The following is a 13858-nucleotide window of genomic DNA, read 5'->3' as shown; positions in this document are numbered from 1 at the left end:
CCTGTGGAGGGTGTTCAGTATACCGTATCAGTACCAGGAATAGTAATAGGTGAATATTTAAACTTTGCAGAGAATACCAACTGCTTTTTTTAAGAAAAAAGTCTAGTCGGCATATAATTTTGCTCGAGAAGCTGAAAGAGTTTGAGTTGAGTCTAGAGTTTTAGAGAGGGTTTATAGGACGTTGTTAGAAAAAATTCTTACTCTTGGTATCACAGTGTGGTCTGGTAGCCTCAGTATAAAGAGTAAAGGGAAAGTAGCCATAATTGTTAATATTGCTAGTAAAATAATGGGCCGACCACAGAAAACCATTAAAGAACTATTGTTGCCTGCCCCTCCCACGCTGCTCATTCCTATTTCTAACTATTCCTTCAGGAAGGTGGTTTAGAAAGCCTGTGGCCAAGAGAAATGTGAAATCTTTTCTTCCCTGTGCAGTCAGTATATTAAACACAACAAAGTGACAGATTCCTACTGCACATGAAGCTATCAGATTAGTGTAATGCTGGTGTCATAGAGAGACGTCTGTACTAGCCATTCAAAAATACATACAGTATTCAGACTACTCTATGTGATTATTTTCTGTTAAGTTTGTTGTTGTTTTTTTGTAGTTTTTATGGTGATGCTAAAGAAAAATTCCCACCCTTTTGGATGGACAATTAATATACAGGTATACATATAAAATGATATGAAAGAGCAAGATATACAGTATAGTACAGTACAAAACATATATACTGTATAGGAACATGTAATATAGTTTAAAGTTTATTCCATGCTGAAAAGAGAAGAAAGAAAACACAACGTTTCGGCTGTGGAGCCTTCTTCAGGTGTCAATACTGTACATTTCCAAATACTGTATATTTCCAGTTCTTGAGAGTTGACTTAATCTATAATGTTGATTATATGCAAGTTGTTTCATGAGCTGCCCACAACCTTTAAATCAGCTTCATATGTTCAGATTTAATATGCAAGTTAAAATCTCCACTTAAAAATGGACAGGAGTTCTTTTAAGAACGTAAATTTAGATGAGCAGTAAATATAATGAGTACATGGTGTGTAGTTAGTGTTAAAGACAAAGAGCAAAAAAAGTGCAGTCCTCACCACTCTTTCAAATGAGCAAATGTCAAACTTTGGCTTTGATTAGTAATGTATATTCATCCACATTAGGTCAGGTCGCAGTCACAAAAAATCAAGTTCATGATGTGTAATAAAATCATTGTTTAGATATAATTGTGCTAAAACAATAAATAAATCTGGATGTAATTTTACATAATCCAATGGAAAGGGTGTAACTGTATTAGAGTAAACTTGAGTAAGATTATTAATATTATTTCCAGACGTAAAACTGTTTCTCCTACATCGATATGGTCTACATTTAACTTTAATGATTTCAGTGGTATTATTACAACATTTAGTTATTATCCCAAGAGAACAATTTTTCTGCCTGGCTAAAGTTTTAAAACAGGATTAGATCCAGAATTTGACATATATAGTCAATACTTTGTTGCATATTTCTCTCTGTTTTTTACTTGCTGATAGGAAACAGTTCTAGTTAAAATATCAACCCTCTTTCCTATAAAACCTGGGTCTGTTGTACTTGTCATAATGCCCAACCTTTTTAGTCCTTAGTGGAACAGCAGGGTTTTAACCAATTCAGCCATGGTGTCTTGCCATTCATAACCCAGGTTATTGTTACAATATAGGGCATTGTTGTACAGATTGATCTTTACAGAACAAGTGTTAGTCCCACTATTCTGATTCAAAGGATAATACATTATGGTAATTTGCTATCACGAATAACACAGTGACATTTACACAGCTTTAATTATGTGGTCTCGCAACAGTCTGTCAAGCACTTCTAAATGCAGCATTAACAGCACCGTAAACTAAAGCCACTATTGTCCAGAGGCTCATTAGTTAAGTCCTCATCAATCACCGATTCCTCTCTGCTAGTAATAGATTTGACTGCAAAGGGCTCTTTGAATGTATCCTCTGTTCTCAAACTGTTGTTATCAAGACTTTAAGTAGTCTAACCAGTCTAACAAGCTTGTTCTGGTTCTGGTTTTATGGTAGTAAGCTCTACAATTCTCTCAGAAAAACAGATAGGAAAAGTTAAAAAATGTTTTCAGTGTCCCTCCTGTCGGTCTGTGTTCCTCTGGCTTAGGCCTACTCTGGCCCCAGGGGGCACATGAACACTAAACCACAATATGAAAAGGAATGCTTGGGGGAATTTCAGGAACCCCACTCACTCTCCCTCAGGACAGCCTCTGTAGCAGCTGAAGCCAGATCGCTGATCCTCTGCTGTTTACGAGATGTCAGCATGCCATTAGTGATTTAATGTCCCTGAAATGGAGTAAAAAGTCTGATATGAGTGTAGTATTAAACTGCTTTTTATTACATACTGTACATACTTTCCCTTTAGACTCACCTCTGATAAACAGACAAGTCATTTTATTGATGTGCCTTCACTTTTTTGATTGATATTGTTTTAGCTCATCTATTCAAATAAGTGATGTTTTTGTTAATTTGTCTGCACTTAATTTGTTTATAGTTGTGCGCCACACTCCCTGCAATTCTGGAATTCACAGTTCCAGGTCTAAATCCTCTCCCCCTTACAATTCAGCACAGCTCCTCTTCAAGATCAAGTCAGTTTTCCCCTATAGCCTTTCATCACTCCTCTTTGAAGCCGGGTCCCTAGGGGTGAGTGAGCCCTAAATTTTGTAACTGGAGCCAAGCCTGAGTTTAGCCAGGCCCCAGGCGCAATGAATTAAACACAGCTAATCTGTCTTTATCATGCTCCCTCTCTCTCAGAGTGAAAGTCAAGGTGCTCTAATGGTATGAGTAACATACAGTAAGCAGTATAAATAAAGCAATGCAATAAACAATGTTCAAAAAGAATGACATAATTTAATAAAGTAAATGGATAGAGGTAGAGTTCTGTTTTTGTTGTTACTTAATATACAGTAGTAATGACAATTGCATGAGATATTGTTTCTGCAGTTAAGAGTGTAACAGAATTAGGGGAAAGTGTGGCGCAGTGCTCCGCAGCAGAGCCTGTGAGGCCCATCAGCGGCTCTGGGAGGAAGTGTAGAACTGGGAAACGGGAACAGAAGGAGCTCAGTGGACCTGTCTTACAGGAGGCGTTTACTGAACCCAGAGTCCCCAGCTGAGCTAGATACTGAGTGCAGAGCCCTCACAAACCCCAGCTTTCTCACTGGGCTTGAAGTTGACTTTCTGCCTGCGCATCAGCTGTTTTAGGATCCCAAATACCTGGACCTGGATCCAATCCAGCAGAGTTGTGATTTGCACATCTTGAGCCTGGAGCACTGATTTTACACATTTGCTTTTGAGAAACTGTTATGGATGACACAAACCTCCCTAAAGAGAAGCAGACAGTAGAGTGATGCCTGAAAAATGGAAATGGCACAGAAATGCCATTAAAGTAAATCTGTAACTTTAATGACGACTTGAAACGCTTTAATTTTCTGCATTTCTCTCCTCTTTCCATCCGCGCTTTGCATTAAGTTCCTTTGCCTTTAGTCATTTATAATCCCAACATACTGAATGCAATGCAGCTGTTGAGTATACGAAAGCAGCACATGAACAATTGTGATCTTGTGTTGAACAGATTGCATACATTCTGCTTTTTGAAGCTGTACATGTGAGACGATACTTTATTGAAACATACAGTTAAAGTAATCTAACAGGCCTGTTGTTTGGAGCCATTTGAAAGTACAATCCAGGAAAATACATTATTTCCTATCGGAGATATGTTAGGATAAGTGTGTAGCTGTGGCTCGCATAAACACCTACTGTATACAGCTCTCTTTCCTGACATGTCATTCCTTCCCTTGTGCTGGATTTTAGCTTGATTATTTCCCCTGTTCTTTCCTAATTAATTTCTGAACTCGTGATTGTCGTTTGGCATTCCTTTAGCTACTTGTGTGTCAGTGGTCACACACCTCTCCAAGTACACCTGCTCACTGAAGCGTTCCTTTTTCTAATGTAGTGTTAGAAGTTGCAGGCTGTTGTTTTAAATGTCCTTTTATATCAACCCTCTTGTTAAACACAGAACTGCTAATATATGCTTTCTTTCCTTTTGCATTACATGCAGTATATACCTTAGATTCCTAAATGTTAACACTGCAAGAGCTAAATGATAGGGAGGAATTTTTTGTAACTGCACTTAGATTGTCTGCACATTAGATTTCAGAGAGGGAAAAGTGGAGATATGGAAGAGTTTTAAACTTTTTGGCTTCCCTTCTTTCCTGTTCCATTGTTCCCAGATAAATCCGTACAGTGTATACACCTGGGAGGAAAGCGCAAAACGCTGTCGAGGAAATTCATGAATTCTGTTCCATTGCAGTCCAGGCATTATATGTCTCTTTAACTTTGGAAACCTGACAGTGAAGACTTACAGCATTTGGAATCCTGCTCAATTACTCATTTTAAAGCACTCAGAGGCACTGTCCACCATGAAAAGACACTCTTTAAAATGAAAATGATAGATGTTGAATTTCATTGTGGTCCAAGTTAGAGAATTATTAACCCAGTATGGAAAACTAGCAATTCAGATGTAATCTTTTGTAATACTCCTTTTTTCTTATGGGATTTTCAACTTCTGTTACTTTTGGAGGATTTGGGAAAAATAAATGTGAGACTAAAGAAGAAGGAATTCACATCCATGTATTTAGTTCTCTAAGGCCAAGTAGAATTATACTGCAGTTTAGCATGTCTGCTTACCTCTCTGGCACTGATAAAAATTAAAAAATTTCATACATCTCAATATTTCTGGGATTTCTAATTTACATAACTAGTAATGTTGCAGATTAAAATTTCCTTCATTCAAACTACAAGACTGAAGTCATGTTTCTGGGCAGCTCCCATCAACTACTGTATGTAAAGCCAATGTAGTAATCCTACTACTGTATATCTGTGGATGGCACTGTACTTGACTTTCAATATACCTGTAACTCGAAGAATTTGGGGGTGAACGTTTTATCCAGGCTTGCTATTTTAGCCACATATGCAAAATATTGTAAAGATATAATTCTTCCATTTCATATATATCGCCAGACTACGGCCTATGTTGTCTCTGTCTCAGCCTATGTTGAGTATAGCAATAAAACTGGTCAACATGTTCGTCTTTTCTAGAATTGATTACTGCAATGCAATACAACATGACCAGATGTTAAAAGTGGTAGGGAAGGTGAGATAACAAGCTCGTTATGTCATCATGTGATTCCGCCTTCAATTTGAAGGAAATGTACATGAATTTCAGAGGATTGCACTGGAGAGATCCAAGCACCCTGCATTGTTTGATCCTTCTCATCATGTATAAGATAAAAATAAAAAAAAAGTTTTAATTCCATAGCAACCTCTGTGTTAGATGTAGTGGAAGATTCGTTCAGAGTGGCAATTTTTACACACTGTCACAATCCCACAGTGGTGAACTCGGGAAGTCAGATTGTAGCAAGGTGAAAATGTGGAGGGGTGGTGTCCACTGTCCAGGGTGTAGTGCAGGGGCACTAGTGCAGGAGAAGTAGTGCGGGGGCAGTAGTGCGGGGGCAGTAGTGTGGGAGCAGTAGTATAGGGGCAGTAGTGCAGGAGCAGTAGTGTGAGGGCAGTAGTATAGGAACAGTAGTGCAGGAGCAGTAGTATAGGGGCAGTAATGCAGGGGCAGTAGTGCAGGAGCAGTAGTGTGAGGGCAGTAGTATGGGGGCAGTAGTATAGGAACAGTAGTGCAGGAGCAGTAGTATAGGGGCAGTAGTGCAGGAGCAGTAGTGCGGAAGCAGCAGTGCAGGGGCAGTAGTGCGGGGGCAGGGAGAGCCGCAGTGTGGAGCAGTGATCAGGCCTATGGCCTTGTAACTGAATGGTGTAGGCTGTCCCAGGTGGGCTCTTCTGTTGTGCCTCTGAGCACAGTACTCCAGTTGTTTCAGTAAAATGCCCAGCTGTATGAAGCTTGAGATCAATTTAAAAATACAGTTGGTATTACTATTTTTTTGCACACAACTTTAAGATGTACATGTGTTGTCCTGCATCAGTGAATTTACGTTCGGGTATAAAGAATGACACATATTTTCCAGTCCATAATAAACATGTGCAGATGTGGTTTATACTGTTATCAAGTCACTCTGCTGGGCATGGCATCTCTCAGGGTGTCTCCCTTCTGCTGACCAACCCACACACCTGGAATCTGCCGCTTGCACAGATTATCACCTGTTATTGGCGGTGCGGTGGCTCTGTGGCTCAGGATCTGCCGGTTCAAATCCCGTGGCTGGCAGAGGAATCCTACTCCGTTGGGCATCTGAGCAAGGCCCTTAACCCCAGCTGCTCCAGGGGCACTGTATATTGTATATGGCCAATAAAGTGATCTGATCTATTGATCTCCTCTGGGACAAAACTGTTCTTTTTTGGAAGGGTAAACAATACTTTTTTTAGTTTCTAAATGAAGTTTGAAAGTCAAGGAGAATCCACTAAGGACAGGAAAGGGAGAACATTTTTTAATCACTCAAACCTTGTGTACAACACTAAATATTTTTTCATATTCAGTCTTTTATTCAGCACACTGTTCAGCCTCCTTGGACAGGCCCTGCATTTAACTAAGGTGGCTCAAGGGATCTCAGCATGTTGAAACCCACGATTGATGTCAAAGTAATTGAAGGAGGAGAAAACATCTCCTATGGCAATTATTCTAATATGATGACATTAAGTACTTTTTGACTATAAATGCATTAGCATTAAGTACTGTATTTAAAATATCATGAGAAAGGAGAAAGCAAAATTCATGGTATGGGTGTTTTGTGTTGGTATTTGCAATGTTTTGTCTTTTCCAGTCTTTTTAGCAAAGCCCAGTGTTCATTATTAGTTATAATATTAGATGTCAAAAGCTTTCTGAGCCTGTACCAGTCTTTAGGTATGGAGCTAACACCTTCTTCTGGTATTGGCATTTGTGTACAAATCATCAGATCTTTGAAATGGCTGGAAACTGATATCCCAATTAGCCAGACTTTAGATGCTGTAGAGTGATCATTCAGAGCTTACTTGCCTTTTTTCAATAACTGACACTGTATTTATCAAACAATACCAGCTGGTATTTCCATTTATCTGGGCGGCAGGATATTAGAGGTTATTCTTATAAAGTTCATACTGTATGTGAAATAAGAAAACCTTTAATTAAAAAAGTTCAAAAACAAATTCAATATATACCAATAATTGTAAAACCACTTAACTACTAGAAGGAAGCTGCTGTGAATCTGATGCTACAGAATTTAATATTACTCTCCTATCCTTTGTGGCTGGATAAAAACACACTGTCACTGCTACAAAACAGAAAGATTAATCATTGCGGCAGACAATGGTACAATCGACATTGTATTGTGGTGTGTTGGATTTGTTTATTAATGTACAATGTACCGTGCTTTTTTACCAAACCCTGCAGACAACCTTGACAGTTTGTCTTTGGAATGTAAACCTAAAGTCCAAATGGTCACTTCTGAGCATGTTTCTCTTTAAAAATTAAATCAGTTCTGACATTCACAGGAATAAAGATAAACTGCTCAATAATTCCAGAAGAGGTAGTAGCAATACTGATTGCTGGTGCTTCCTGGCTTCCTGTGTATATGATAGTCTCCTCCTCTCTCCTTTACAGAGTCTTGGCTGTGATGAGCTCCTGGGCTCAGATAAGGTGATGGACAAGTGTGGAGTGTGTGGGGGAGACAACACAGCCTGCGAAGTGGTATCAGGGGTCTTCAAGCACTCTCTGATGAACATTGGCTATCACAAGATTGTGGAGATTCCTGTGGGGGCCACCAAGATCAACATCACTGAGATGATCAAGAGCAGGAACTACCTGGGTGAGTCAAGCAAGCTTAATTTCCAGCAGTGCGTTAAATGTACAGAACCAGTGGAGCTAAACTTCAACAGCAGTGCAAACTGTAATTTCCAATTCCTACTCCAAGTGTAGCAATCTTGCTACAAGTCTAAAAAAATAATTCTTGAGGAAGTACAAGCATCTAGATAATTAATATTTGAAAATAACAATCCAATGTGCAAAGGGCTCAACTCATGGTGGCCTCCAGGGACATTATGCCTTTGTTTGCTGCCTCTGGTCTTCATGGTGCACTAGTGCAGCCCTGCCCTCCCTTTTATGGGCCTAGAATCTGGTTGTCAATATTGTACATTTTGTCCCAGCTAGAACTGGGGCACTTTATGTCACTATTACCACACTTTTTCTTAACACACAATCCAAACAACTCACAGAGGCGGGAACAAGAGAGAAGACAGGAGGAACAGGATATGGACTGCACATGTCAATTGGAGACAAGTACAGAGCTGTACATCAAAGCAGTAAAATTGTATATATATAATATATAGTAGCAGATAATAAACTTGAAGAGCCATCTTAAGAAAAAGTTTGATGTGTCATTTCTCTCCATCTCTTGGCAAAACAAGTTAAAATAAAGATAATATATTATGTTTTAATGCATTTGGGAAGTCGTGGTGAAATTGTACGGTAGTAAACAAGACTTTATGGGGCAAATTGGTCACAAGCACTCACACAAGATAGTTTAGTACATGCACAGTAAAGCAGCAACAGCTCCTGGTCATCTTTGTCAGTCTGTGGCCCAGTGCTTTGCCCACTTCAAGACACATTCCCAGTACATAACAGACTAACACCCGCCCCCTGTCATGAGGCTTTGAGGTTTTGGGGTTTTCTGAAGGCAAAATTCATATTAAAGCTGGCAAGTTTTGTGTTTATTCTCCTATACTTGACATTGTTGTATGCGTGGTTTTCAGTGCTGTGCTTAAGTACAAAAACAGGTCTATACTGTAGCTGTTCTGTGAAGGAGACAGGTCCTCATGATATTAATATAAAGCATGGCCCTCTGGAGGAAACCTATATGACATCAGTAAGGGACGGATGCCAACAAAAAGTGATTCTGTGTGAAGCATAAAACAGGTTCCTCCCATGAGGAAGTAAATGAAAATCAAGAAAGCACTGGCCTAAATGGGTTAATAAGTCAATTAGGAAAAGTATAAGGAGAAAGAGAGCACTTCATAAAACAATTAAGAAAGAACAGAAGAAAATGAGTGCAATGAATTGCAAGTACAGGTGAAAGGGAACATGAGACAGACCATGAAAAAAAATAAAAAGGAACATTGAATTTTTTCAGTATTACAAAAAAAAGGATAATAAAAATGAATCAATGAGTTTCAAAGATAAAAAGGCAAATTACTAGATGCTCACATGGAAAATGTAACATTAGACTGCCTGCAGTAAATCTAATGCAGGACCTCACCAAGGAATGAATCAACAACATGCCTCAGGCTAAGGAAAACAAAGCTCTGTATTAGACTGTATTATAGACATTACTGTATTTACAGTAGAGTACAAGTATACAGTACAAGAGGCAGACATGTTACAGGTACTAGAAACATTCTAAGATAAACAAATCTCTAGGGCCTGATTGTATTCCTGTAGGCAACGAAAAGGATATTATCTGCAGATATCCCTCTATAATAAGGTCAACAAAATTGAACCAAGTAATTGTTAGACAATGTGTCTTATTTCTATTACAGGTAACTCTATTACTCTTATTTATATTGTATTCAAGATTATGAAAACAATACTAAAACATAAAAACCAGAAGGTTGTCTATATAACAGTAGGATTCTAGGGATCTAGTCATCATTTAATTTGTTAAAGGTCATGATAGTTTAATTCTTAAAATGCAGGTGTTAGACATTGAAAATTGGTTAATGGATAAATAACTAAACAGAGAGTACAGATAAGGAGTGAATGTTCAAACAGAGGTAATAATAATATAATAATTAACTTTATTTCATATAATGCCTTTAAAAGTGGCTTCTCAAAGGGCTTTACAGATACAGTAGCTGTACTTAGTGGTGCACTAGGACACCAGGATCATTCATTTGTATTCATGATCTAGTTTCTGGTTGAGTTTGTAATTCATAGTGGGTCAAAATTCAAGACTTGGCAAACACCTGACAGATGGTGAGTTAAATGGAGATCATAAATCTCATCCGCCTGACAAATGAAGGAGAGTTGGTTGTTACTGTACAGTATGTCAACGATTGAAGGTCCAATCACTTTTTGAAAGTCCAATTATTAGATCAGAATATATTGTATTTCTGGAGTTTATTTATTAAAAGAAAAAAGCTAATGCATATAAGATACTTACTTAGTCACTCTGTCACCATTACATGATTTCTTCTGAATGCTGGAACAGTTCAAAAGTAGCCTTTATTTTTTATTGTAGTTAAATGTCCCAGTTTTGTATTTTGCTTTATAAAGAACTACATTCATGCCATGTACTGCAATACATTTTCATACTACAGCATGGTTATAAATATCTTTCGAGGTGTTGATTTGACCTCAGCATTGTATTTGGGCTTTAAACTGTGAGACGTGTAGTGTATTTTAGACCAATATTTATTATTCTCTACAGTATGTGTGCTGTACTGTGTGTTAGCAAAATGTATTTCTGTTAGTAAACACTACATTAACATACAGTCAGACTAATAATAAATTGCTATTAAAATGTGACTTTTTTTTCTTGTTGATGTTAGTGGCAAAAATCAAACCTAATTTTATCATCTCCCACTTCAGATAAGAAGTTAGACCTGCACTGTAATCCTGATATTTTTTTCAGTAACAAATGTTTTCACACTCCAGGCATGAACTTCAGTTTCAAAAGGAGACCAATGAGACAACTGTTCCTTTTTTACCACACTACATGTTGCTTAAACTCCCTGTATTTCAGAACAAGTTAAAATCCTAAACCCTAGATGTATTCCTGGTTTGTGTATAATAAGTAAGCAAAGGCCAGAGGTGCACAACTCCTTGAGAGCCAGAATCCAGCAGGTGTTCCAGGTCTCTTTAACAACAGTTCAGCTGGGGAGCTGCGTCAGCGTGCGTAGGCTGCAAAGGAACAAGTAATAGGTTTATTCCCTGCTGAAAAGAGAAGAAAGGAAATACATTCATCAGTTAAACTGATGATCAACTCAGTTGATGGCATAAAAAAACCTGCAGACAGTGTGACCCTCAAAGACTGGAGTTGTGAATCAGTGCTTTAAGGCAACGAATTTCCTGCTTTCGTTTTCAGAATTCTTTAATCTGACCGAGCCTTGGTTCTGATTAATCTGCATAAATGACGTTGTACAGCAACAGGGTCCTTGTCAAGAACAATCCATGTTTATTTCTCCACTTTTTCCCCTTTTGTCACCTCCTTTCATGTTGATTTGACCAAATACAGTTTTCCCAAATTCCAAATTTATTGGTTCAATTTTTTAAAAATTGCTAATGAAACCTGCTGTTGTTTGCTTCAATATGCATCAACAGCTAATGGCTCATTCTTTGTGCTGAAGGAGGGTGTTTGCAGATGAAGTGTGGCAAAGACCTGCTAATGCATCACTGAGTGGGCGTGTTTTCTTCAAAAGAATTTCTGCAAAGCTGAAATTCGCTGGAAAACTTTATAACATAACCGCCCTCTTTTTAAAACCACAGTCTATAAAAGCTACCCTGAGCAGACCCATGGTGACCCTTTGGTAAAAATAATACCCAAGCGCAGTTTATAGGCTGTCAGTCCTAGGGTTAATAGGTCCCACAAAAATAGAATGCATTCTAAGAACTCTGTGGGAGAAAACTAATATTTAATCATAAAGCCTCAAGTTCTTGTGACTAGTCCAAAGTCTGGCAGAAATAATCCCATCGCGAAACCCTTTATCCAAAGAAGGGATTCATTCTCATGGTCCTGAACTCAGTCATTTCAACTTCCATTGAAATTGAATTGTCCATGTCTATTGGAAGTTTGAATACTCACTCAAACTCTTCAAAAATTTCAGTCTTCTAATTTACCTCCATGTATTGCAATCTTGGTAGAATTCGTTTGCTTGCTACATGGGATTGGCCCTCATTTGTTAAAATCATTATTACAGTACAAATGCTCAGGTTATCTGGGAGTGTGTGCTGGCCAGAAGCAGCATCTTCCTTTGTCTTTTAATCAAAAAATCAACTTCATTTTCTTCTTTGAATTCTTACTGTGATCATCAATGTATCTTTAATGTGAGGTTGCACACACAATATTTTACATGAGATCCCACACGTATGTAAAACAAACAGTACTGTATATTGTACAGTATGTTATACAGTACAGTATATACTGTATACAGTATCTGCAGTTGAAGACATATTGCATATTGATAAACGGTCTAAAAGGCATGGCAGTAACTGAAGACAGTGGACTTTCAGAGATTCAAATCAGTTGGTCAGCCTCATTGTGCAGCACTTGCAATTTTCCACTCTTTAGTCATCTGTGTTTAGTCATCTTTTGCTCTTTGATTAGACGTGTATATAGTATACCCTAGCATGTACATATTTAGAAAATACGTTGGAATATACTGTATATAATGAGATAAAGTGGTGACAGCAAAGGAAAAACAAAAAACTTAATAAGCAACATGTAGGTTTAAACATGCAAATACCTGAACGTTATCTTTCTCAGGGTTGTTAATTACTCCTCACTGTATATGTACATTACCCAAATCTGATGTTTCACTTCTAACCAATTACCTACTTTCTGTCCATTGACTCATTTTTAATCACAGGCAGGGATTACCTTACATGCATACAGTGTTCAGTTTGAGGCTTAATGGTACTTAATGGTACAAACTCTTGTCAAAACCTTATCAATCCAAAAGCTCGGGATATCGTGTCGTATTATTTGCCTTTATTTACCAGTGCGAGTAGATTGTACATGATTCTCCTCGTTTCTTAAAGATATATAATATACAATACAATCAAGTCCAAATAATTTATTTAAGTGCTGCTGCTCTGTAACACTTCAGTTTTTATTATGCTGATATGACTCAAGCCTGAGACAGGATAATTGCTTTTCTCTGCTAATGTCGTTTGTTTCTTCATGAATAACAAATTAAATACATTTGAAGTGCATGTTCATCATCTACAGTATAACTGATTTCCAGATATCCCTTAGACTTCCTTTTTCTTTCTGTTTTTATTGTGTGGTTTTAGAAGCATTATCAAAGGGATTGTAGCCACAAAAAATATTCTCCTCCATCTTCAAACTTTTTATCATCTTTCCTAATTTTTGTTCACATGTTGTTTTCTTTGTCCTATAAATGTTTCATTGCTCCTAATCTTTTACTTTATTGATCCTTTGATCACACTTGCTCAGTTTTATATATACAGTACAGTATTTAAAGTCTACTTTAGCATGGACATTGACTCAAAATTCAGAAATAATGCTGTTGTCTCTCAGTTATTGCACTGCTCAATTTCTAGAGACAGACACACTGGCAGAATTGTTAACTATTGAGAGTTGTTTTACATACTACTATACTAACAGGACTTCTAGATTATATTGAGGCTTTGGTGGTGATTCATAGTCTCTTTAGAGAAGGGGTGCCCAACCTTTTTTGATGAAAGATCTATTTTTTCATTTGCCAGTCCAGCGCGATCTACCAGTGTGAATTTGATGCTCTGATATAAGAAAAATAGACTGTGGGCACATCAGTACAATAACGATACCCATCACTAAAATGACAGCAAATAAAAGCAAGTGACTCAAACTACAGTGAACAAGTAATGTTCCCCATTTTAGAAAAAAGAATATCCTACCTTAATGTGAGCATTGGCACTGAGAAGCTTACTTGAGAACACTTGTTGACACTGCTGATCATGATGACGACATTTTTATTGTGTCCCTGGAGCTCGACATTCAGCTCATTCAGCAGTTCAGCCAAGTCTGTGAGGAATGCTAAGACCAGAAGCCACTGGTCATCCTCTAATTGGGCATATTCACCATGTTTAGACGACTTG

General features: G+C 37.8%; 1 protein-coding gene across 1 annotated transcript in view; it reads left to right on the top strand.

Annotated features, from left to right (window-relative positions):
• thsd4 (thrombospondin type 1 domain containing 4) overlaps positions 1 to 13858 on the top strand; it is a 134813-nt gene that overhangs the window by 98774 nt on the left and 22181 nt on the right. The window contains exon 7 of the mRNA XM_088920032.1: positions 7646 to 7850. Within this exon, the coding sequence (XP_088776158.1) occupies positions 7646 to 7850 (205 nt within the window). The remainder of the gene's footprint in view (positions 1 to 7645; positions 7851 to 13858) is intronic.

This window comes from Atractosteus spatula, chromosome 7 (assembly GCF_055471065.1).
Source record: "Atractosteus spatula isolate fAtrSpa1 chromosome 7, fAtrSpa1.hap1, whole genome shotgun sequence".
In the NCBI taxonomy this organism is placed as follows: domain Eukaryota; kingdom Metazoa; phylum Chordata; class Actinopteri; order Semionotiformes; family Lepisosteidae; genus Atractosteus; species Atractosteus spatula.
The sequence above is the reverse complement of the archived record's forward strand: the minus strand, read 5'-3'. Positions and strand labels throughout refer to the sequence as shown.